This window comes from Erpetoichthys calabaricus, chromosome 2 (genome assembly GCF_900747795.2).
Source record: "Erpetoichthys calabaricus chromosome 2, fErpCal1.3, whole genome shotgun sequence".
Lineage (NCBI taxonomy): Eukaryota > Metazoa > Chordata > Cladistia > Polypteriformes > Polypteridae > Erpetoichthys > Erpetoichthys calabaricus.
This window is the reverse complement of record NC_041395.2, coordinates 254957984-254983084: the sequence shown is the minus strand read 5'-3', so window position 1 is coordinate 254983084 and position 25101 is coordinate 254957984. Positions and strand designations below refer to the sequence as shown.

Here is a 25101-nt window from a genome sequence, read left to right as displayed (position 1 = left end):
ACATATTAAATAATAATTAATCTGACACATAGGAAATGAAACGCTGCATTCAGTAAGTACAATGCACACTACTTAGCGTTTAATTTGACGGCCACTTTTTGCCAGCCGTCTTTACTGGTTTGGGCTGCTTTTGCAGTGTTACCCCTTGTGCATATTAAATCTTGAAATTCTTCATGTCCTTCGAATAAAAGGCCTTGCTCCGCTTGCGTGAGAAAAAAAAATGCGCCCGTTCATTCGTCATTTTGTTACAGCCTATCAAAGACGAGCTGATCATGTTTTCTAGACTCAATATATATGGGCTTTTCACTCAGAGCGGGCGCGCGCATTCATCTCGGATGATTAGATCCAGGTAGACTAATCTAATACACAGCTGCGTTTGAAAAACCGACTTATCCTGGATGAGTTTCACCGGCATTAACTCGTCCAAGATGAGACATCTGATCTCGGATGATTTAAGCGACGTACGGAAAATACCCCCCTGAACATAATATGATACAATCTAGTATTACAATAGTTTGCTATCAGAATGTAAACTCAGCAGGGGGAGAGGAGTGACGAAAAGCAGCACTGAAATCTTAGCGCGTCTGCTGCCTTGACAGTAAACCTTTTCAAAATGCACATTCTTTCTTTAAACATATGACAGATATATGAGAGTGAAGAAAAAGAAAACCTTTACATTTTTGGTGAAGTAAACAGTGAAAACGTGTTGGAAATGGGAACAAAACACACTCTGCAATGTAATTTTATGTACATTTTAAATTCAAGAATTGCATAAAGAATTACATTTGAACAATAGTTTGGAGAAGCTTGTTTATAGCCATTTGTCATTATCATTAATCTCTAAAGCACTTTATGGACATAACAAGTGAGAACAAACCAGACAGGATATTTACATAGACTGCTCAAAACACTCATTAAGGCTTCAAATTTTAAAGAGGAAAGGGAGAGAAAGAAGATAATGCTTGCACATTTCTAGTATACTACAATGGAATTAAGGCTCAAAGGCATTCTATAAATGACTAAAATTAAACACCAGGAAACTTTATACATTCATTTGTCTACTAGATGTCAAGAAAAAATAAAATCAATTGTATGTGTGCTCTTCTAGGGTATCAATTAAAGCTGAACTTAATGTTTCAGATGTAAAATAAATAACAGATTATTGTAAACCTGCAAGTCATGAATGATATAAAAAATAATATATAATAACAAAAGGGCTGAGTGATCAGTTAATTCAAATCAAAAGGTTCAACATTATATAGAAAAAAAAAACCAGGAAGCTGTAACAAGGGAAAACACCTTTAAAGGGAGCTAAACAAAAAGGGTGATGGAGTGTTAATGTACAATCTGATATTTACACATCTGAGACTGCACGACAGTTCACACTTGTATATGATATCTAGTTTTCAAAAAACTGGCTGAACAAATATTTCCAGCCTGAATATAAAACTGTAAATACTTACATGGAGACTATTTTTTTTTAAACAACCAAAACACCTCTTCTGAGTGCAAATACAGTATGTAATGGATCTAGTTTTGGAGCATATACATTTTTCAGACCTTTAAACAAACATCTCCTAATCTGCCATTTACTCTGAAATGATTTACTACAGTCCTTACAAAGACACTTGGATCATAGGACACAGAAGAAGAAAAAACCCACAACATCAATTACACTTTTTAAAGAAATAACATGAGTAACAGAGCCACATTACATCAAATATCTTATGCCATCTAGTCACTGAAATTAATCATTACACAATCCTATGAAGAACTGTTGCCAAAATGAATTTTCCTTATATTTATTTATGAAGCAGCACTTTGTTTAAAATTAAATGAAATATGTGTAATTAAGATAACATTGTGAAAAAGCAGCTGTACTTTTGTGAGTTAAAAATAGTAAAAAGTGCATTTTTTAAATCAGTGTCTTTAGAAACAATATCATTTTACAAGCGATGTACACATACTCCACTGCAAAGTAACAAAACGTTTACGGTGTTAGAACAGCTGTGTTCTAAACACTGCAAATTACTGTTACTTCTAATAAATCTGGCCTTCTTATTATAGATATCATTTCCCTCTTGACACTTTTTCATTCTAACAAATTGCAACTTTACCACTACTGTCACATATAACCTAGCTGAGGAAAGCAAAAAGCATTTTACATGGATTCAGCAAACTTTGCATTTTAGAATTGTAGCTAATAATTAGGCTTTCTACAAAAGGCATGTCAATTTAAGGATCTTATGTTAATCATTCCCTTATTAATGAAAGAAAAAGTATTTGAATTTAGCACATTAAAAGATACTAACAGGGTGCTTTGTTCTTGAATTAGCATCAAGTATAAACAGAAATCAAAAAAGCATGTTGAACGTTTGACAAGAAAGTTGTGTGATTAACCTGATGACACAAGAGTAATCACAATGAACATTGGCAAGCCAAGTTCTGAAAATAAACTTGTTTCTTTCAAACCGTACCTTTAATTGCTTATACATTTAGGCAACAGGCCAGTATGATATACCAGAATTACTGAATTGTAAACCAAAATATCTTCTTGTACATCGAAAAACTTTCAGTGGCATTTAACAAAGAACTCCCTTAAGTATAAGTGAAATGCACTGCCAAAAAGCAGAACACCGAGATAATTAAAACTCAAAAGACATTTAAGCATAGCAATCATACCACAATTTTATGTTTGCTTGTTTCAGTTTTTAGGAGAACAAAATTTAATAGTTCCCTTTTTTACAATGTTCTTCAGAGTTTAGCCACATGACAAAAATGCAGTACTATCGAAGATCAAGAGGCATCCGTTTCAGTCAGGGGGATGTTCCAAAGCAAACCTCCAGAAAACACTGACAAGTGTATGTTTGTTATGTATAGTGTTGCAATAGCTCAACACTGGCTGCATTCTAAACATACTTTTACAACACAGTTAACAGTGAAGCCTAAATAATCTCAGTGCAAGTAAGTCAAACCCATATATGCCAGGTAAGCCTTTGGCTTTTTAAAAACTGCTCTTTGTTACAAGTCCATTTTAAATGAAGCGACTGAAGAGCACATGCACTATGGCTGAGAAGGGGAATGCGCTGTATGCTGAGAAGCAGCTGCTTGGGATGTCACAGACTGTATCACTGGCTGGACTGGAGGAGGTGGTGGAGGTGGAGGCGGCTGGACCATAGTTTGAGTGTTTGGAGAAGGTGGAGGAGTTGGACGTTTAAACTTATCAGGACTATTGCTTCTTCTGGGTGAAGGTCTCTGTAACAGGTAAATACAAATAGAACTGAATTCAACCATTTACATTAAATGAGATTACATGGTATCAAAAAGAAAATAAGGTAATTTTTAATTTATTTAATCTTCTTAGCCTGTATATTGATGACATACAGTACAACTTTTGTCAAATGTAAACATTCACATTTGGTCATTTATACATAGAAACTAATGCAAACAAAAATGTAAAACCATTAAAACCTGTTCACCCTCTGTTCACTTTGTTGAAGTTTAGATAATGGCTCAAACAAGACCAGAACTACTAGATTTCATAACAGTACTCACCCACAAGTTTTCAAATGCACCATAATAATCTCTCATTGTAGGTAATTATGATGAACATGTTAAAAGTGTGTTGGTGTTTAATTGTTTGAGGATTGATTCAAATTCTCTGCAGTTGACGTTGTTATGGCAATAAAGTTAAACTTGCCAGGATATACAACAGTCCATAACAGACTATAACAAGTAAGAAAACTGATGATTATACAGAGACTTCTGCGATAGAATATCATAATTTAATTCATCCAATAAACTTGCTTAATACAGTAAACAGACACCTTGATTCAACTATCAAAAAGCCTTTTCTGTTTTTAGAGATAAGACCAATGAAAGATACAGCAGGGGTATATACAGTATATTACACTAAACAATCATGCAACATTGACAATAGACGTCTTCTTTAATCCACTTTTATCTTGTGGTATTATAAAAGGAACCACTTTCTCTATTTTTTAGCTAAAGCTTCTGTCAGTATCAACACCAATGTTCAGGAGTGAGACTGGTCTGCAGGATGCACACTCAGAAAAGTATTCTTGTTTGCAGAGATTGCTGCAGATTCCTGGCATTGTGATTTTGGTAAGATGTTATCTTTTCCACACTTTAAGGGGAATTAATAGTGTCATTGATATATAAAATTCTTTCACACTAAAACACAGAAACAGTAATCGCCGATACTCTTTACAACTTCCATCCATCCATTATCCAACCCGCTATATCCTAACTACAGGGTCACTGGGGTCTGCTGAAGCCAATCCCAGCCAACACAGGGCGCAAGGCAGGAAACAAACCCCAGGCAGGGCACACACACTAGGGACAATTTAGGATCACCAATGCACCTAACCTGCATGTCTTTGGACTGTGGAAGGAAACCCATGCAGCCACGGGGAGAACATGCAAACTCCACGCAGGGAGGATGTGAGAAGAGAACCTAGGTCTCCTAACCGTGAGGCCTGCTACTGAGTAAGCAACTATCAGTTTCCAGAAATAGTCAGAAATAAAGCGGATCATAATGGAAGGGCTTGAACTTAAGGTGTATCTATTCTAACAAAATGATTTCTCTACACAACAAATCCACACTTATCATTTCTATGTGCTTTAAATCTCTTAAGAGGAACTTCAGAAAATACCTGGGTTCAACATTAACCTGGACACAAGCACATTTTTCTCAGTAAATTGTTTAGCACATTAGTTTAGGCTAGTTTACTTCTTGGTAATTATCACAAGTTAGTTAAAATATCTAGGAATAGATGATCCGCTGTGGCAACCCCTAACGGGAGCAGCCAAAAGAAGAAGTTGCTAAAATATCTAGGAATAATAGTTATCCTTACAGCAAAATGTACAATCTATATTCACATTGGATTTCTGTAATATGATGACAAAAATTAAACAAGACTTTAATAGATTGCCAAATCTTTACCTCACTATAGCTAGGAGAATTAATAAAATGTGAACTTAATTTGAAATTAATGAAAATTTGCGACTATCTAGTGATGTAGGATACTAATTTTGAAATAAGAAACCATGGACTCCAACAATGGATGTATAAAGTCTACACACCCCTATTAAAAAGACAGGTTTTGTCATTTAAAAAAAATAAAGATAAATCATGTCAGAACTTTTTCCACTAACCTATACAAAGATGAAAATGAATCAGAAACGATTTAGGGAAGAATAAAAATCAAAAATATTTGAAAACCTGGTGGCAAAAGCGCATACCCCTAAACTAATACTTAATTGAAGCACCTTTTGATTTTTAATACAACACTCAGTCTACTTGAGCTAGCACTCTATTTGGGTTAAGACTCTAATCAACTTGGCACATCATGACTTGGCAGTATTTTCCTGGGCTTTGGCCGAGTCATTCCAGAATGTTGATCTTAATTTTAGTAGAGCCATTCAAATTTTGATTAACATTAGATGTATGCTTTGGGTTGTATTTGTGCTGAAACATGAAACTCCTCTTCAGCTTCAGTTTCCTAGTAGATCCCTGAATGTTTTGCGCCAAAATTTATTTGGAGCTAGTCACAAATCTCACCATCCTCACTAACACCCAAGTAAGTAACTAGTGGCTCAATCAAACGTGATGTTTATTTAATCAGTCCAACAGGCAACTTAATTTTTTCTCCAATCCTCTGAAACCAATCAAAATGTACATCTGCACAATGCTCAGAGCTGTGGTTTCCATGAGATGAGATGCACTTGTTGGAGTCGGCTTTTGGAGGTAACTAATTAAACGTCTGAGTTCACTATAAAAGAAAGTCCATATTTTTTTAAACATACCAGCCTAGTAACATTTTTCTGTGTTACATTGTTCTTAGTTAAACTTGATATTCTTAGAACAATTTGCCTAAATGAATACTATATAGAATACTGTAAAAGGGACTAATGGACCAGGTGCTAAATTTTAGTCCTGGACTGCATTAATCTCCTACCTATCTTTTAAGGAAAAAGATGCTTTTAAAATTGACACTTTATGCCACTTTGTAATTAGTTTAAAAGTAAAAAGATGGGAGCTTCACTCTCTCAAGACAAGGACAAAATTAAAAAATTGAGACAAGCTTTAGAAAGTGCATCTTTCCCCATACCTGTGGTTAGTCTACAGCTTAATTTCAAAATAAAATGTATTTATTTAATGTGCCAAAAGTCCATACTGCTCAGTTATTTGCATGGCTCAGCTCATACTACAAGTACAAGGCAAATCTAAAATGTCAGTGAATAAGTTTAGTATACACGCACAGCCACATAAATCAGGTATTCCATGATGATCATATATCATCCACAAACCTTACACCGAGATCCCCAAGACTATAAAATTCTTTGACTTTATAGCCAAAGGGTATAGGTGCATTTGGGCACAAGCATGCATGGGACAGACTTTTCACAATACAGCAAAACTACTAATTTATACTATTAAACTATTGTTATGCATTATTGTACACGCTACATTATTTGCACCATCTCTTAACCTTTTTCCCCTTGAACCTTAAACTTATTAACTGAAACATGATAAATAACTAGGAAGTAGTACAGCTGCAGGGCAAAAGTTAGAATAACAATGATCTTGCCTCTGAGGATGGGAAATCAGACCTAATACTGAAGCAGCTTAATTGTTTGTACATTTTTTGTTTTCTTTTGCTAATTGTTCTTTCTCTATACAGACACTATTTCAAAATCAAGTATCTAACAGATTATCAATAGGTATTGCTGTGCTGGTACTTTTCTGTGTACTTGTGATGTGCCACTTCTTACGCAGTTTGTTTGAAGACTTGGAATACTGTACTGGTGATCTTTTGCTCCATTTTGGGAAGCAATTTGGCCTGGTTGGCATAATTCAACAATATGCCATCCTTAACTTCTTTTGTAATTTTTTTTTTTTTTTTTATACTCAACTCGCTAAACTAGTCTATAATCTTTCTTCCTTAACATAAACTGAATTTTGGCTTTCATATAATTCTAACATTGTTTATCACATACCTTTACCAGAAAACATGATGTTCAAAAATACAAATGCAAACAGTTCTTACATTTTGTTATGTTTACATGCAATCGTTCAAAGCAATTTACAAAAGATAAACAAAAATAATACCCTATAAAGCTTAATATTTCTTGTTAAAGGTGACTTCATTACATTTACACTTACTTATTTGGCTGATTCCTCTATCTAAAGTAACTTAAAAGATTGCCTGCCATTATTAACGTTTCCATGATTGTTAAATTGGTATTTCAGTAAATCTGAACAGACTGATGCCATATAAATTAAACTTCCTGTGAAAAATATACTTACCGCAATACCATGTGAGGAAGACACATGTACATGAAGACCAGGTGCATTGTAATAAGACATTCCAGCCCTTGTCAATGAGGTTGGTGGTGTAAAACCAACTGTGTGACTTGCATATGACAGACCTACACAACAGTAAACACAATCAATCAATTAATAAATGTAAATAAATAAGCTTACATAATGACAACATTTAGTGCTTCCTCCTCACAACTCGGGGAAGTCTGCATAGGCCTTCTCTTCTCATAGTCCAAAGACATGCATATTAGGTTAACTTGCAAGTTAACCTAGTGCATGTACATATAGTATGCATGTCCTGCTTTGGGGTCGATTGGTTCCAATATGACATCTAATGCTGCTAAGTCTATGGCTTTTTATTTATGAGTAATGGCATAAATAGTAGTTTGATGGAAATGATTGCCTGTGCATTATTAAATTACAGTTTAAGCAGTGCATTATTAAATTACAGTTTAAGCAGAATGAATTTTACTTATAAAGAAACAGCACCCCAGATCGAAAATAAAAATATATTTGACACCTAATAGTGAATCAATTTTTAAACTATTAATCAAAGACTGAATACAAAGTCATGTTACACATGAAAATGGTCTTACTTTTGTTAACATGTGGGACTGAGGTTAGTTCTGTACAGAAATGGAATGAAATCTGTAGGAATACAGAATTTAATAAAACAGTCACACCGTCCTATCAGACAAAAGATTAGACTTTTGCAGAACAATACTAAATACACAGGTGAGGTCAGGTATGAAAAAAGATTTAGAACAATGAAAGTGAAAACACTGTGTCACTTCATTTAACAGTTGACTTTGAAATCTGTAAGTATTCTAAAGCCTCCTCAAGTATGCTTTGCACAGCCAAAATAATTTTCTATTAGGAGCATCCCTTAACATTGGTAAAATTAACCATAAACAAGAAAAACAAAGTAGAAATGTTGCCTGCTATACCTGAAAAGTAAATTTACCTGCATTTCTTTCTGTATTTATTTTCCTCTTTCCATAAAAATTACAAATTAACCTTAACAAAACACAAAGGCAATGTATAATTTTTACTTTTTACTAAGTAAGGCTTAATTTGAGCTTTTACTGCTACATATGTTTACTGTTCATCATAATAGGAAAAAAAGAATAACCAACTAAACTGTGTCAGCAGGCAACATTTGAAACAAATAAAAAATCAGTCAGATTTTCAAGTCCACAATTTTCATCAAAGATGTATTTATTGTAATTATCATATACATCAGAGGTACTGAAATATAAACCTTAAAGGTCCACTTAACAAACTTTCCCCATAACTCAATGGTCCAGAGAACTTCAGCCCATAAGCAAATACAATAATTCTGTTCTATGTCCAAAACAATACTCCAAAAATGTAAGAATTATGTGCAAAGCAATCACTGCAGTTTTAATGAGAGTAATGACATGTTTGTTCTATAACCAAGACTTAAAAATTTGACACAAAAGGTGTGATGGCCCACTGGGGACTTTCTCAGGCATGTGGTTGTTGACAAGTCCACTGCAGTTTGAGCTTTTTTTTTGTTTTTGTAAATCATATTCATAGCTGAAAATAGGGCTGGGTATCTGCACTGATGTCCTGATTTGATTTGATTCCAATTCACAATGTCTCGATTCAATCCGGTATTTTATCTTGATTGAATTAGCGTGCATTGACATATTTGAAGTGGTGGCTTTTTTTTTTTTTTTTTTTTAGAAATTACTTAAACATGTATAGAGAACATGAATATAATGTGACAAAATTTCAATAACACTTTATTTGAAGGGTATGGTATCTGCATAGTGACTTCATAACATATACATAAGCATTGAATGACATTTAAGAAGAAATACTTGATTAGTAATGAAAAGTTAACATCAGTATTTGGAAGATGTGGAACAAAATATTATTGCTCTTAAAAAAAAAAATAAAAAAATTCAAAGCTCTGCACTCATTCAAAATTCATATATGTATCGCCACATCAGATTCCACACATATTGGGAGGAGGCTCCTTGTTTTAATACAATGCAATGGCATCTCCTTTATAAAACAGCTATATCATCTTGCAAATAATATTATTATAAAATAAGTACATATTACTTCTTAAATATTCATGTGTTATGAATCTCCATGTAGCTACCCTTCAACTAAACTGTTAGCCAGATTTACTCCCCATTTGTAACATTTAAAATAATCTCGAATTAGGCGAAATTAAAGATTCACCGGGAAGACTCATGTCATTCTATAATTCATGATTCACAATTCTTTTTGAGTGCTCCAAAAACAGTTGAATACTCCCTCTCTCTCTCTGTGCTAATCCACCTAAAATTACTTTGGAGAAGTAAATCAACAAATGTTACTCTAATTTCAATAAACGATACTGCAATGCAGATGGTTCTTTCCAGCAAGTAACAAGTTTCACCACTGATGTACGTCTGAGTGCATTTCTCCTAAATTGGCGCACAAAACTGTCTGGTGTATTATGCAGTGATAGGATATCAGGTTTGGGTGTTAATCTTTCAAGCGTTCCATCAATCCCTACTAAACTACTAAATCAATGTTTAATTTACTAGATTTTCTCAAATGCTTTGTGTTAAGTGTTCCCCAACCCAGTTGTTAATCGCTACATGCTTCTTAAACTGACTTTCTCTGCACTAAGAGGATGCACAGGCAGCGATCACTTTCATTCACATTCACTTCATGATATTCCTGCTCTCTGAAAATGTAGAAGGCTAAGATAAATTTTCATAATGAAATGCATTAAAGCAGGTATTAAACATGCACGGCAGTGCTGCTCCCCCAGGTGTACGTTCAGTGTAGAGAACTTTACGGCAGGTGTGACGAGGCATAAGCATCATAAGCACTGAGATTAAAATGGAAATGTCGAGAATAAATTCAACATGTTGTCACACTATTACACAGTACCCAGGTACATTATACAGTATTGCAAAAAAAAAAATAAAACAAGTACAACTTGGCTTGCAGTATTATCCAGTAGTATAGAAACAGTATTCACACATTTGAACATAATGGTCCACATCCGACCTTTTAAAACCAAAGTATCTCCAGACAACAGACACAGCTCCTTTTTTCGACAAAAGTTCTTCTGTGTCATCACATTCAACTTTATCATCTGCTACAGCTTCAGAATGTTCTCTGTCCATTTTCACCGTTCAATACTTCCATTAACGAATGTACTCTGTTGCATGCCTGTTTAGCGGTGCAGCAGTGAAAAAGGTCCCCCCTTAAACAGTTTCCAGCTGCGCCACGTAGGCTATTTAAACCGGTGTTGCGGTATAAGAAAAATCCATTATCATAACAAAAATAAAAAAAGGTTTTTGGTATGAACCGGTATACCGCCCAGCACTACTTCACGCATACATTCTTTTACTATTTCAGCATCAGAGAAGGCTTTCTTATGCTTGCCCAAGATCCATGTAACTCTTAGCAAGCCTGGAATTGCACTCTACTAAGTATGTGCACAACAACAATGCTGTTTTTACCATTACCATTTTTGTGTGTTTCAGAATGCAATCACATTTGTGATCATGTTCTCCTACTGTGTGCTAGTTGTGGTGCCACCAATAATAAGCAAGTTCTGAATAATGCTTTTACTCCACAACTGAAAAACAATCACACTTTCATTTATGACTAAAATAGGAAATATCAGGCACCAATAAGTATAACCACAGGTGCAAGGAAATATGTTTCATTAAGGTCATTAATTGGCTAAGACTGACTGCCTTGACAGAAATAACATTTAAAGTGGATGCAATGAGAAAAGGAGGGCAACATATAATGTATCTCCCAGCAGACCTGAAATATTTAAAAAAAAAAAAAAAAAAAAAAGAACTTGTATATCTTATTATGGCATCTTTGTATGCTATAAAGATTCTAAATACAAATGAACAAATCATTTAAAAGATTATTTACTCAACATACCTGGTGAAATTGGTCGGCTAGAACTAGGAGAAGGCGTGTAGGGGATTGGACTGGACACAGTGCGAGGACGAAGGCCTTGTGCAGACATCTCATTAAAATACCTGAGAAATAACACGGTAAATGGTCTTTAAAAAGTGAATTAAAAATCAAGGGGCATGTTCAGACTGTGGCCTTCAATTGACTAAAATGTAACAAAACATCTTATATAAATTTTGTTAAAAACAAAAACACTTCAAGTGCTTCCTTTTGTTATGAGAATTAATATTTATTGCAGCAGTTGAAATGAGTTTTTCTGTTAAATATATTTATAAACAATGAATAATGACTTTAAACAATGTGCTTCCTTTTCTTCTTCATAGTTATGAAAACAGACAAGAGTGTGTAACAACACAAATTAAGAAAACAGACTGCTGCCATATTGAGCTCTCTGGTAAATATGGTACTATGCATTTTTTGGTTGCATATACAGTCTAACGCCACAGCTGCTATTCCTGGCAATGATGATGTAAATTAGAGAGCATGAATAGCTGCCCTATGCATTTGATCCACATCGTGCTGTAACAGTACCCTTTTCCAATCATGCCATACTGTAACAGAATACACAGTGCAGAAAGAAGCATCGCATTTGTTTAATTTGTGACACCAAGTACCAAAATGTTGTCCTTCTACCTCCTTTTCCTCCAATCATGCCCACTACCATTTTTTAACATCGTTCTATTTACTTGAGTCATCCCCAGCTTTGCACAGCTTCAATACCATCTCAGCGCTTGCATTATTTCGCATGGCTACTCACAAAAAGCAGTTTGTTGTTAACAGGTTAACTGACTACCCCGCAAACTTATCACTGGTAACTGTGCAATTGGTTGAAATTTACCTAAAACAAAAACCTGCACTGTTGCTTTCTTACATGGTTTCTACAGGAGATAATAAACTGGCATAAACAGCAGTAAATATTTTTATGACCTATGAAGTCCATACACTGAAAACTTTAAGCTTAGCGTTTTATGCACAAATTCAATTAACACTGTGCAGATACAATTGCTTACCTTTCATCATCCATTTCAAGACTTGATTCACTTTCAGACAACTGTCTACAAAGCGCTTCTCTCCTTTCCATTTCTCTTTGTAATTTCCTCTGAAGCCTGATGTTTTCTTCTCTCATGTGACGTTCTTCTTCTAAATACTGTGCCATCTTCTCTGTATCTGAAACAGGAAGGTAGTCTATATTTGTTTCTCAAAAAAAACAAAAAAAACTACATAACCATTCTTGGAAAGAGCTGCTTCACACAATTCAATGACATAACCAGCTTAATGCTAGGAGACAAACATTGAAAAGGTGATTAATGTAGTAATACCAGAAATGAAAGCATCAGTGAACTTCATTTAAAATCTTGTTTCTTTTGTGCAAGCAGCTCATACACATTTCCATAAGCAGTGTAAGTGCTGTTATCTAGGTTCAATCAAGCATCTCCTGTACAACGCTGTATTACTTGAAGTATATGTTTTAAGTGACAGACTTGATGAAAACAAAATTCTTCATTAAGCAAGCTTTTCTGTGACTACGCAAATAGCATTATAAAGATACTAGTCATTTAGCCCATTACAATAACGGGCACTAGAACAGTAGTGCATAAACATTAGTAGGAACAGTCTATATTAAATGGCAAGGGACTTTGACCTCCTTCTTTTGGTTGGTCATATTTTTCTTTCTTTCAGCCTTTCTTTTGTTGATGTTTACTTGCTGAGCTGACTGTTCTTCGTGGGCTGCCGCCGTGTATTGTGTGTCTTTAATTTTCTGTGACCGTAATACTGTCTTCTACGTCCGCTGGCATGGACGGCCGTAATGTACTTTTAATTTTCTCTGGCGGTAATACAGGCGTGCGCATCGGTAATATGCCTTTAATCTCCTCTGACAGTAATACTGGCTTGTATGTGGCTGTAATATGAATCACTATATTGTGTACCTTTAATTTCCTCTCGCAGTAATACTGGGTTGTATTTCCGTAAAACGCTTGTAACTTTCTCTGACAGTAATATCGCGCATCGCACCGTGCCCCGCGCATGCGCACTTCACCAGAAGACACACACACACGGACACCTGGACGCACACAGGGATTTTATTAAAGAGGATAAAAGATATGAGGCAGGAGCACTGATTATTTCTGTATATTACCCATTGAAGGCTTTGTGTTGTACTGAAACTAGAATCTATAGCTTCCTTGACATTTAACATTTTGGTCCAAGTTGTAGCTCCATGCAGTCCATAACCATTCTTCACACTTGTAAAAATACTTTAAAACCAACTTGAGAACAACAAATCTGTGTTCATATATTCCTTTTACTATGTATCTTTTAGAGTCTAAACGTGTGTTCTTACAACTTCAGCAGGACAGTCAATGCAGCTTTAAACTAAAATCTACCTGGGCTTGTGCACTAGAGGGAGAAAGTGCTACTTTAAAGAGACTGGACAGAGTTTGAACTTCCCTTGACTGCTTGGGTTCATTCTAATTGCACTAACACAGAATAACAGAATTATTTACATAAAAAATAAGTGAGTCATGTGTGAGATGTCAACATACCTACATCAATAACTATAAAATTGCTTACTTTTTCACATTACAAAAAAACATTTCCATTCAATTATGAAGAATTTTTTTCTGTCAAGACAACATGACAAAGCCCATAAACACACTGCATATTTGATTATACAACTGCATGAATGCACAACAATGAATTTGTTCACTTAAAGGATATTCTGGGATGATGCTTGAAGCATCAGTTAAACAACTTTTATTGAATCAAGATGTCACATTATTCTTGATGCCCTCTAGAAGCTGGCAGATTCGTATTCCATATAAGCTGCTCAGATGGCAGGTTCTCTCACAGTAGCATACTGATATTATCATTTCAACTGTTCTGAACACTTACTGTAAATACCCATTACAACCATAATAAGGCTGACATTTATTTTAACCAACTTGCAATGCAAGGGAGCTGTTAATCTCTTAAAAGCAACTGAAATTGACCTACACAATATGCACTGAGCTGACAGTTTATTAGGTCGTTCCACCCCCTTACACCTTTACACAAATCCTACTTTCCAAAATGTCTAAGTGACAGAATGATAGTGGTTTGTGTGGTATCAGGACTTTTTACAAACTCAGGAACACTTGTCACATTCCCGCTGTTGGAACTCTGGCAATTTTTAGTTCCCGATAACTTTTTTTTAAGCTTCTTCTACTTTAGTGCATGTACTTGTCATTCAATCATGAAATTATCATGGTTGGGGCTCAGGGGATGAATTGTGCCGACTGGCTACCCCCCCCCCCCAAGCACTGGTGCCATTTTATTAATCTGTTAGTAGCTTGGACTAAGTAAACTATCTCAGCATAATGCTTTTATAAAGCGATGGATGAAAAACATTGTGAAAAAGAAGAAATGCTACAAAATAATGTACAGATGCAGCTTCTGACTTACGTTGCAACTGTGCAGCTCTTAACTGTTTCTTCAGCCTTTCTACTTCATTCTTCAAAAATCTGATATGCCGCATCATATTTTCAGGCGAGTCAATTTCCATGGATATGTCTCTGGGCGATGGTGGGGCAGAAACTGGCTGATCTAGTTTCTCTTGAAGGATCCTACAATTTAAAAAATAATATTGGAAAAACTCTTTTGGTAACTGTTTGTTAAACTGATTAATTTCATTTTCTTATATTTAGGCATTTCCTACAATACACTGCATTTGAAATATATATTAACTTTTACAAGTAATAATCCACATGATGCCTGCATTTCTTTTTTGGTTGACATGTAAAGCTGCAACAAACTAACCCCAAGCAATAGCCCTCGCTGCACATTAAAAAGCAATTTTAGTATATTATCCTTACTGTTCATAAATAGGTTTCCAATACCCAAAATAACCAATGGAAAAAAATGACAAAAATAATTTTTTAAAGCAGGGAAAAAAATGAGGTCCTTATAAGACCAATATGATAAATTAGAGAAAAATGTATACCATGAACATTACTGATCATCTTTGATATAAATTAAGTCATAAAACATGAATACTAAAAAATATGACCATCACATTGTATGAGATGCTGAAGTGAATTTGAGTAAACCTGAAATCATCCCTGTAGGTTGGCTGTTCAAACAAGAAGGGGACAGAAAGAATTTGTTGTTTTGGGTCATAATTTGCTAAGTGGTATGAAGACACGAATCATAAAACAAAACACTAAATTTTAAAACATTTTAGGTAACCTCTTTATCATTAAAATGTAACATTAAAGACATGCACAGAAAATGTAAAGCTCATGTAAAGCTCCAGGCCAAAAGAAAAGACTTGATCACAGATGAATGCACAAGATGTAATTGTGCAAAGATAAGTCAAAAGTTTCCATCCGGCCTTCAGTGCCTGAATGTGGAATAATGGACCAATCTGAAAAATGGTTTAGGGTGCTTTCCATCTCCTAATTCAGGACATACTGTGCATCCAAAGATCCCTTGTTGTGAATAAGATGAAACGATGTAAAATTAAAAACAAAAAACAAAACAAAAAAACAAAAAACGGTAGGGCATCTCAATCCCACAATGGAATATTATCTAACATGATCAGAATGCCCAAATCCAATTACCCTAATCTACTGGCTCTCTTTTGTAGAGTTTCACACATTTATCCATCACTGATCTTGAATATTAAAATAATGTAGAGTACACAATTTACTGTATGTTATTATTTGTTTAAATCATACAATTTTTATGATCCAGATGAAGATCAGATTGCAATTTTCTGGATTGAATTTTAAGAGCCATTCATGAAAATCACCGCAAGTCAAAAAGGATTTACAACTACAGTGGAACCTCGAGATACGATCACCTCTGTATACGAGAAATTCAAAATACGAGGAAAGTATGAGCGAAAAATTCAGATCTAAATGCGAGCATTGGCTCGCGTAACGAGCCACGAACCAGGCTGTGGGTATAGCTCGCGGCTTAGCAAGGGGGCGTGGTAGCAGTTGCGAGCCGCGATCTGCGGTGTCTGCGTTTCTCACTTAAGTGCACAGGTGGGAAACTGCCCACATCCATGATTGTTCCTGTGGCTGATGGGCTGCAGCTGCCATGTCCTCCCCGCATATATAGAGAAGCGCGAGCCAGTTAAGAGGGAGAAGAAGTAAAAGGAGAGAGAGAGAGAGAGAGAGCGAGCAAGCGAGCGGGCCGCAGGCAGGCAGTCGTGCGGGAGAGTGAGCCTGCGCAGGCTCGCGTATAGCTGAACAGGCGAGCCAAACAGCTGAAGCAGGACGGTGTAGAGAAGGTCAGCTGCATTAAGAGTGTCTCGCCTGTTGCAGAGCCCGCAGGTGAGACGCTAACAGAGAAGAAGCACCGGGGATTGTCATCTGTTTTTTAAAGACTGCATCCTTTTGACGTTTTAACCTCGTATTAAAGGATTGTTATTCTTGTGTATTTTAAACCTCCACTTCACAACTGTTTTAAGGATTATTTATTTAAAGATTTACTGAATGCTCTACTGCACTTTGGACACCTGTTTTGATTCTTTTAATAATCAGTTATTATTTATCAGTGTTATTTATTAAAGGTAGACTACAGTATATATAATTTATCAGTGTTATTTGTTAGGAAAATGGATTTTTATGTTAATATATTTGGGGTGCGGAACGGATTAACTGGATTTCCATTATTTTCAATGGGGAAGTTTGTTCTAGATACGAGAAATTCACTATACAAGCTCAGTGCTGGAACGAATTAAACTCGTATCTAGAGGTTCCACTGTATATGTAGTCTTTTAGGTAACATATGTTCATGCAACACTTCCTGGCAAATGGCATTTTCAAAAATGTTAAGGACATAAGTTGATAGCTGCCTGCTACATCATACCCTTAAGTATGTCACATAAATCTGGCCATGGGCTAAGCAGCTTAAGCATGGCTCGACTCTATTCCATAAGTGTGGCTTTGTTCCCTACTTCACCATGAGTATCAAAAGAGCCATCAAAAGGAAATGGTGGCATGGTATTTTGGAGAGTTCACATCATTTCACCCCTTTAAAACATACCCTTGGTTTAAGTTGAAACATTGTCCCATTGCACTTTTGAAGTAGGCTTAGATTACACAGTTTGATTGTCAGTGCAATAATTCTCAAGTACTGTGACAAAACAACAATTTTTTATGAACGTAAACACCACATTACAGTTCTTTTCTGAATGCAGTATGAGAGATTCAAAAACACCTGCTAATTAAACAGTGAGATCAGTAAATGGTAAAAATGACTAATTTATTGTAAAACTGGTTGAAACAAAACCCTGCAGACTCACTAGACAGCGGAGGCCGAGATTGGAAATTACTGATATCAAGTGTCCAGAGCCAGTCATTGGCTTTTACTGCAGTGTTGCAAATACCAGCGTATACACTCAACGACATATTTCTGTGGAAAAAACTACTTTATCATCTGTTCCCTGTTTAATCAGAAAGTAAGATAATGTCTGTATATAAAATTTAGTTTAATAGTGTATGACCTAAATTGGAGCATTCAAAAATGTCATTTTAGTGCAATACATCAACAGCTAGAATTTTATACAGAAAAAATTCTATTATCAACTTCCAATCTGTTCACTACTAACTGATACATGTAAGTATCCCTGTTTCTAAACCAGAAGATGTATGTAGAAAAATAATAACAAGTTACCTTTTCTCGGCTTCAAGTTTATCCATTCGTTTCCAAAGACGATTTACCAATGCTTCTTGTTCCTGTTCTAAAGTATTTTCTAGATCAATCTTTTCACGTCTTAGCTGTTGAGAAAGTTGAGAATGGGAAATTGGTGAAGAGAAATAAATTTTTTTTTTATATATATAATGAAAACACTTAACTCACTAAAACAAAAACTGCAATGAATGCATCAAAACTGTAAAAAAAAAAAATAAAAAAAAAAGATTCCTTTTAGCCTCATAGATAGCAAAAAAAAAAAAGATAGTGTAATCAGACTATTCCAAAAGCATACATAAAATTTTAAATAAATAAATAATATATATACACTTTATATAGCTCCCTCCACAATTGTTTTTACTGCTGGAAAAATTGTGTAAAAAGTGTTACAATTAAATTTAGCTTTCGTAAATTACATTAAAAACTCATTATGTATAAATAAGAGAAACCCAACCTTTAAAGTAAATGTATTTATGAGAAAAATAAATCACTCAAGAAATATTATTTTTATCAATTATCCGCACCCCTAGAAATTCTTATAAACAAAGTTTAACTGAAGCTTGTTTCCATTTATATCTAACTTTAAGTTGATCAGAATGTATAAGAAGTTTCAAGCAGTAATCCATAACTTCCGGTGTCACTGGGGTATAAATATGAAGTGGTACAGAGGCAAAATTTCCTTATTCATTCATCAACATGGGAAAGGAAACAGAACACAAAATTCAAAATGAGAGTAAAGTATGTTTTGACTTTCATATTGTAAGTCAGGGGAATGGCTATTAAAATAGCTACTCACCTGAAAATACTGTCCTAACTGTAGATATGGGTAACTAAAAATTTTGAATCATCTGGAACTGTTACCAACTTACCAGGAATAGGATTCAAGTTTATTTTCCCCTCACACACAGTGAGGAGGATAGTAAGAGAGGAAAAAAATACCCCAAAGATCACAGTTTGATAAATACAGAAAAAAACATCAGCACCAGGGGCCTCATGTATAACACTGTGTGTAGAACTTACACTAAAACATGGTGTACAGACAAAAGTGGAAACATGCATACACACAAAAAAAGCAGATGCACAACACTGTGTGCAAGCCAGCTTCCACACACTTCTGCTCCATAAATCCTGGTCTGCATGAAATGTAACTCAGGTGCATGCGCATGCTGCCCCATCCTAACCCTCCCAGGATTACGTCCCTTTGAATATGCAAATCAATATAGACAGCCTTTTAAGTAACGTTTTGTGAAAAGACAATGGCAAAACCATTGTGTGTGTGTGGGGGGGGGTGATTTCAGTCAATGCAAAGTGGAGGCAATTAAAAACATACTATTTGTTGGCTTAAGCAGTGGTATGGGCAAAAAAAGGAAGTTGTGGTGGAGACACTCAAAAGTTCAAGTTCAGAAACTCGCACACTGCCCAAAATAAATAAGAAGTGGTCAGATATCAAAGTTGCAGTGAAAAGGCAAGTTGTAACCCACCATCTGAGTGTCATTTGGGAGTGTATATGGGTACAGAGAAAAAAAAAAAATAGGGACACAGTGGGAAAAAAAATGTTGAAATGTCAACTTTAATCTCAAAATTTCCACTTTAATCACATAGTTTATTTTGTCATTAAAGTAGAACGTCATAAACTTCATGTTAAAATTTACTACTTTCTCAAATCCCATCGTAACTACAGTAGCACGTTAAATACTTCATATTCTATGTGTTCTTCTATGTACTATATGTGTGTGAGTCACTACGTGCTATTTAAACGGGCTTTATTTTACGCCGACAGAATAGAGATGCATGATATATTTGAAACTGTATTGTTACCGGCTGATGTTCATTACACATGACAACATCGAAATCGGTCAGATGTGTACATTTAAATCAATACAGCTGACCGATATAATTCGGGCTTGTCAACATTGTCAGTTCACTAAATAATTAAATATTGCCTTTATTGTTTGGTGAGGCAGACATTAAGCTGCAAAAAACATGCATTTAAGCACAGCCCCTTGCGCTCACAAAAAAAAAAAAACTAGTTTTGCTGACAGGAGCACAACGTGCATTGTTTATTCATTGGGCAGGTATTGTTGGTAAAGCAGCATGTCAGCCATGTGGTCATATTTTTCTGTGAAAAAGGAAGACGACAGAGTTGCTATCTGCTCTACCTGCAAAAATGAGATAATGCGAGAAGACTTTAGAATTAAAACTTTCAATACCACAAATTTAATTACCCATCTGAAGAACCACCATAATGAATTATACACTGAATTGTTAGCAACTAATGCTACCAAAACAAAATTTAAATCAGACCCTAGCAGTAGCCTCATACAGCAAACCCTTCAGAACAAGAAGACATTTCCTCAGGACAGCACCAAAACTAAAGGCATAACTACTAAAATTATGGAAATGATCACATTCGATGACCAACCAACAAGGGATTTCGTCAGCTACTACATCATTTAGAACTTCAGTACATTCTTCCAAGCCGGGGATACTTTGCAGATGTGTCACTGCACACTGCTGGCCTATTGAGCCAGAGAAGCACCTCTGACTGTTTTGCCATTGGGAGGCGAATAGTTACTCATTTTAAGCACTCACAGCTCGCTATTTCGCAGCTGAGCAAAATACAAACAGACCTTGGTACCCCAGCAAGAATGCTTCAGCAGGACGTGCCGACTCGTTGGAACAGCATGTATTATATGCCTAAAAGTCTGGTTGATCAGAAGCGCACTCTTGCTGCGTATTGTGCTGAATACATGCTTCCTGCCTCTCTCACGGTGCATCAGTGGGGACTTGTGGAAAACATGATTACTCTACTCGAACCATTCAAGCAACTTACTAAAGACATAAGTGAGCATTCATTTATAATTGCGGATGTGATTCCATCTGTTGAAGTACTTAAAAATCTGCTTAGCAAGTGTGGCAAGACAGATTCTGGAGTTCAAACGAAGAAAAATCACAATTTTGGTGGCTGCCACAAAATGCTTCAGTAGTGCATTCTCTGAGCCACTATACTGTTTGTCTACAGTCCTTGATCCACGGTACAAAGATCAAGTTTATTACCAAGATACCAAAAAACAAGTGCAAGAAGCACTTGAGAAACAACTGGTCAAGATGTCAGCTGGTGAAGGAGATGCAGAGAGCAACAGTGAACCACAAGAAAAAAAGATTTGCACTCGGAGAGATGTTGCTGCTTCATTGCTGGAAATGTATGAAGAAAATGTTGAAGAAAATTCGTAAGTGGCTGCAAAAACACATTCAACTGCCGCCAAGTTAAAACAACAATTATAAATTTATTAACAATAATCATACTAATTAGGATGACCAGACATGCCAATTAAAAAAAAAACAAAACTTTGTTACGGATTTAATTAAAAAACACTCAGATACAGTGGGTTAAAATACTCTGAGTGGTGCACTGTGAGTGACAATGCTAAAGCAGCTATGGAATAGTTTGGCCATTCTGTGGAACATTATATTGGTACAGGTTGATTACAGTTAGATGCCTTATACTAATAAACGATATGCAGTTAATTCCAGTGTATTTGATAAAGCTGCGTCAGGGATGTGAACCTAAAAAAATAAAGGGAAACCACACAGGAACAGTAGCACTGCTTTGATGCTGGGTGCCACCAGTTTGCAAAACTGAGGCGAAAACTTGTGTTAGGCAACAAAAAGAATTCAAAAAGACTTGGGCAATCTTCAGAACTGGGTGAACACCTAAATAATGCAGTTTAATGTAGAAAAGTGCACAGTGCTATACATGATCAAATGGAATATTAGAAATACAAAATGGGAGACACTGTCATACAGGAAGCCACCTCTGAAAAAGATTTACGTGTATATGTTGACACAATATTTTCACTGACTAAGCAATGCACAGAAGCAATTAAAAAGGCAAATAAAATGTTAGGTTAAATCATAAAAACTGTTGAACTTAAGTTGAGGGATGTTATGCTCAAACTATATATAATATAATAGTAAAACTGCATCTGGAATATTTTGTGCAGTTCTAGTCACCAAGGTACAAGAAAGACAAAGCAGCACTTGAAGCTGTACAGAGGAGAGCAACCAAGTGGATTCCAGGACTTAAGGGACTGATGTTCTACTATGACAGACGAAAATTAAACCTGTTTAGTCTTGAGCAGAGGAGACTGCGTTAGGACCTGAACCAGGTATTTAAAATCCTCAAAAGCATAAGAGTAAATCATGTACTCAAGGGACATCAGTGGAAAATAAGGGGAAATGTATTTAAAACTGAAGCCAGGAAGCACTTTACGCGGTTGTGGGACTCTGGAACAAACTACCGAGACATACAGCTGAAGCAGAAACCTTGATAAACTGGATAATATATAGGGACAGCTTAGATAAAGCTAAACAAATGGGCTTTATGGACTGAATGGACCTGTATTGTTTGTCAAATTTCTTATGTTCTATGTGTGATATGTTTTGACATGGTCACCCACACACAGCCCAAAGTTGCAAATGTAAGAGAAGAAGCAGGTTTCTTCCTGCACTTTTCTTATATTTTTTCAGTTGCATGAAAATGAAAGGCTAGAATGTTGGTCCCTGATCTGCATGATCAACGTGTCCCTTGTTTTATTGTAGGCTACCACAGCACAAGGCTTAGCTACTTATACATTTTCCCTGACACAAACAACAATTGCTGCACTGTGAACAGTGTTTAGGGGGCTAACACTTTCTTGTCTTTCTGCTTGATTGCAGCCATTTTTGTCTTTCTGCCATGCACTTACTTGCACCACAGCAAACCTTCAGTCAACTAAATTCACCAGAAATATCACAGCGGTTTGGTCATACAGTGCATTATGCATCAGTTTCACTATCTGTGTCAATGTCTGATGTCCCATTCACAATGTCATCACTATTGTTTAATTTTAATAATGGTTCAGTGTCAGTTTGTTCTAAAACTGACTTTAAAGCTTCTCATTTACACATTATTGTATTTTGGTTCCATCCACTCATGAATATTGATGACTTAACCATACAATGGTAAAATGCACAGAAACATTCATGATTTTTTTTTTTTTTTGCAGCATAATGTTATGTTATCCACTAGACAGCTGCAGAATACAGTCATAAGTATTATTTGGATCGTAAAGCAGATCATTACAAGTCACAACGATTGATTAGGGTTTAACTATATTGACACAGAATTCTAAGCCTACATTCTGGGCTAAAACCACATAGGTTAAATGTTGATACTGGGAAATCATTAGGCCTTCTATGTCCATCATGGTTTGTGAGATTAGCACTGTAATCCAGTTATTTACCAGAAGACCCAAACTCAGGGACAGGGTATACCGTGTTTGGGTCATGTGCTGCTGCGTCCTATTTTACATGCAAGCCAAATCTCACACGAAAGAAGTGTTTATGATGGCAGTTAAAATGATTTCAAAATAACTCATTAGAAGGATTCTGCAGAACCAGTCAAACGTATGAAGACAATTGTAATCAATTTTTTTACATTTTAATTTAAATACATTATAACATTAGGATTTCAGAAGTAACACTAATGTATCGGATATAGAGACAATTTTTAAACTGACACTAATTTTAATATATTGTACTTATCGTTATATTGCTTTTTATCTACATTTTAAAAATGGATAGAAAATCTCTACTATTTAAGAGAAAGCGGAAAATATAGGTTACAATAGTATGAACATAATAAAAGCAGACTTATAATTTTATTTACATTACCTGTTCCAGTGTCAGCTGCTTAGATATTGTATCATTTTCCAGTTTCTTAATTTTCTTCATCAGTTTGTTCACTTGGAACTCCTGTTCTTGTTCTAAGTGTTGCTCGAGTTCTGCCTTTTCATGTTGCAACTGCAAAAGAACAGAGAAATTACATGCATTAAAAAAGCACCTTTCACGTTTTAATTTTATTAGTCGATTTGCGAAAGTTAAATCCTAAACAATCTCAATGATGGATGCATTTATAACTGGTTTTAAGTGGAGAAAAAAAAAAAAAAAAAAAGACATTAAGTAGACCTTTTGCAAGTTGAACTTAGCTCAGTTATAATTCTGAAAACAACTTAAAGCTAACAGAAATTTAAACTACTGGTTTACTATTTAATCTTAAATAATACAGTTTAATAAAATAATTTACGCAGTATGTGCAATTTCTATATACAAAAGCCTACAGAAAATTTAATAGTAGACATTTACGGATTTGCTATTGTTTGTAAGGATTGTTTTCAAGCCAGAAGTACATATTATGAAGCTAAGAGTATTTAATGAAACCTCAGAAATGCTGAACTGACAAGAGAAGTAACAGTACACTATGTTCTGGTTTGGAAGATGTCTAAAGAGGGAGATTGTATGCAGCTTTCTGTACCATTCCAACATACTATATTACTGGAAACACTGTAAAAATTATGGACTGCTAATAAATATTTAAACAATATACAGAAGGATATTGTTTTATATCAGATGTTCCCAACTTGCAGCTGTGTTATCGATTTGGCATTAAGTGGTTTGATTTTGTTCTAATAAGCATGACTTACTGGGCAAAAGATGCTCCAGTCACCTTTTTATTTTAATCTTTGTTTTTTTAAAAAAAGATGTTTAACTAAAAATCACACATACAGGTAAAAATCTAAAATGTTAACAAAAAGGGCACATCCACAGTAACTTAGTGTAAAAACACTCATTACACTCCATCTACTCAGGGACTGTGAAATAACATTGTAAGTTATGAATAAGAAATGTAAACAATTTGTACATACAGTATTAGTTATCTACAGCAAAAATATTGAAACAAAGGTATTTTTATTTATATGTTAATTAATGTAAAGCTATGATTCCCTTGATGAACTAAAAAAGCACAAAAAAAAAAAAAAAAGAGTAATGATTGCATTTTGGGAACCCTTTCAGCTGTAAGATCTCAGAACACGTTAGGTTCTGAAACTGGGCTTGACCCCTAACTGCTATTAAGTATTTTAGAACAGTAAAGTCAAATGTGCTTCAGGACCTCAATGTACTGAAGATGAGATTTTAGCATTAGTAAAAAAAATAAGGAATGAAAAACCTTTTTTAAGCATAATTCAACAGTCACTTCAGGTGGAAGAATACTGTACATG

The 25101-nt window shown here is 35.2% G+C and overlaps 1 protein-coding gene across 1 annotated transcript in view; it reads right to left on the bottom strand.

The window, feature by feature from the left end:
• Window positions 1–738: 738 nt before the first annotated feature.
• ccdc6b (coiled-coil domain containing 6b) overlaps window positions 739–25101 on the bottom strand; it is a 61529-nt gene continuing 37166 nt past the window's right edge. The window contains exons 3-9 of the mRNA XM_028795394.2: window positions 23717–23845; window positions 17984–18087; window positions 14762–14922; window positions 12331–12487; window positions 11285–11385; window positions 7334–7455; window positions 739–3255 (exon numbers count right to left, since the gene is read on the bottom strand). Of these exons, the coding sequence (XP_028651227.1) occupies window positions 3064–3255; window positions 7334–7455; window positions 11285–11385; window positions 12331–12487; window positions 14762–14922; window positions 17984–18087; window positions 23717–23845 (966 nt within the window). The 3' untranslated portion in view covers window positions 739–3063. The remainder of the gene's footprint in view (window positions 3256–7333; window positions 7456–11284; window positions 11386–12330; window positions 12488–14761; window positions 14923–17983; window positions 18088–23716; window positions 23846–25101) is intronic.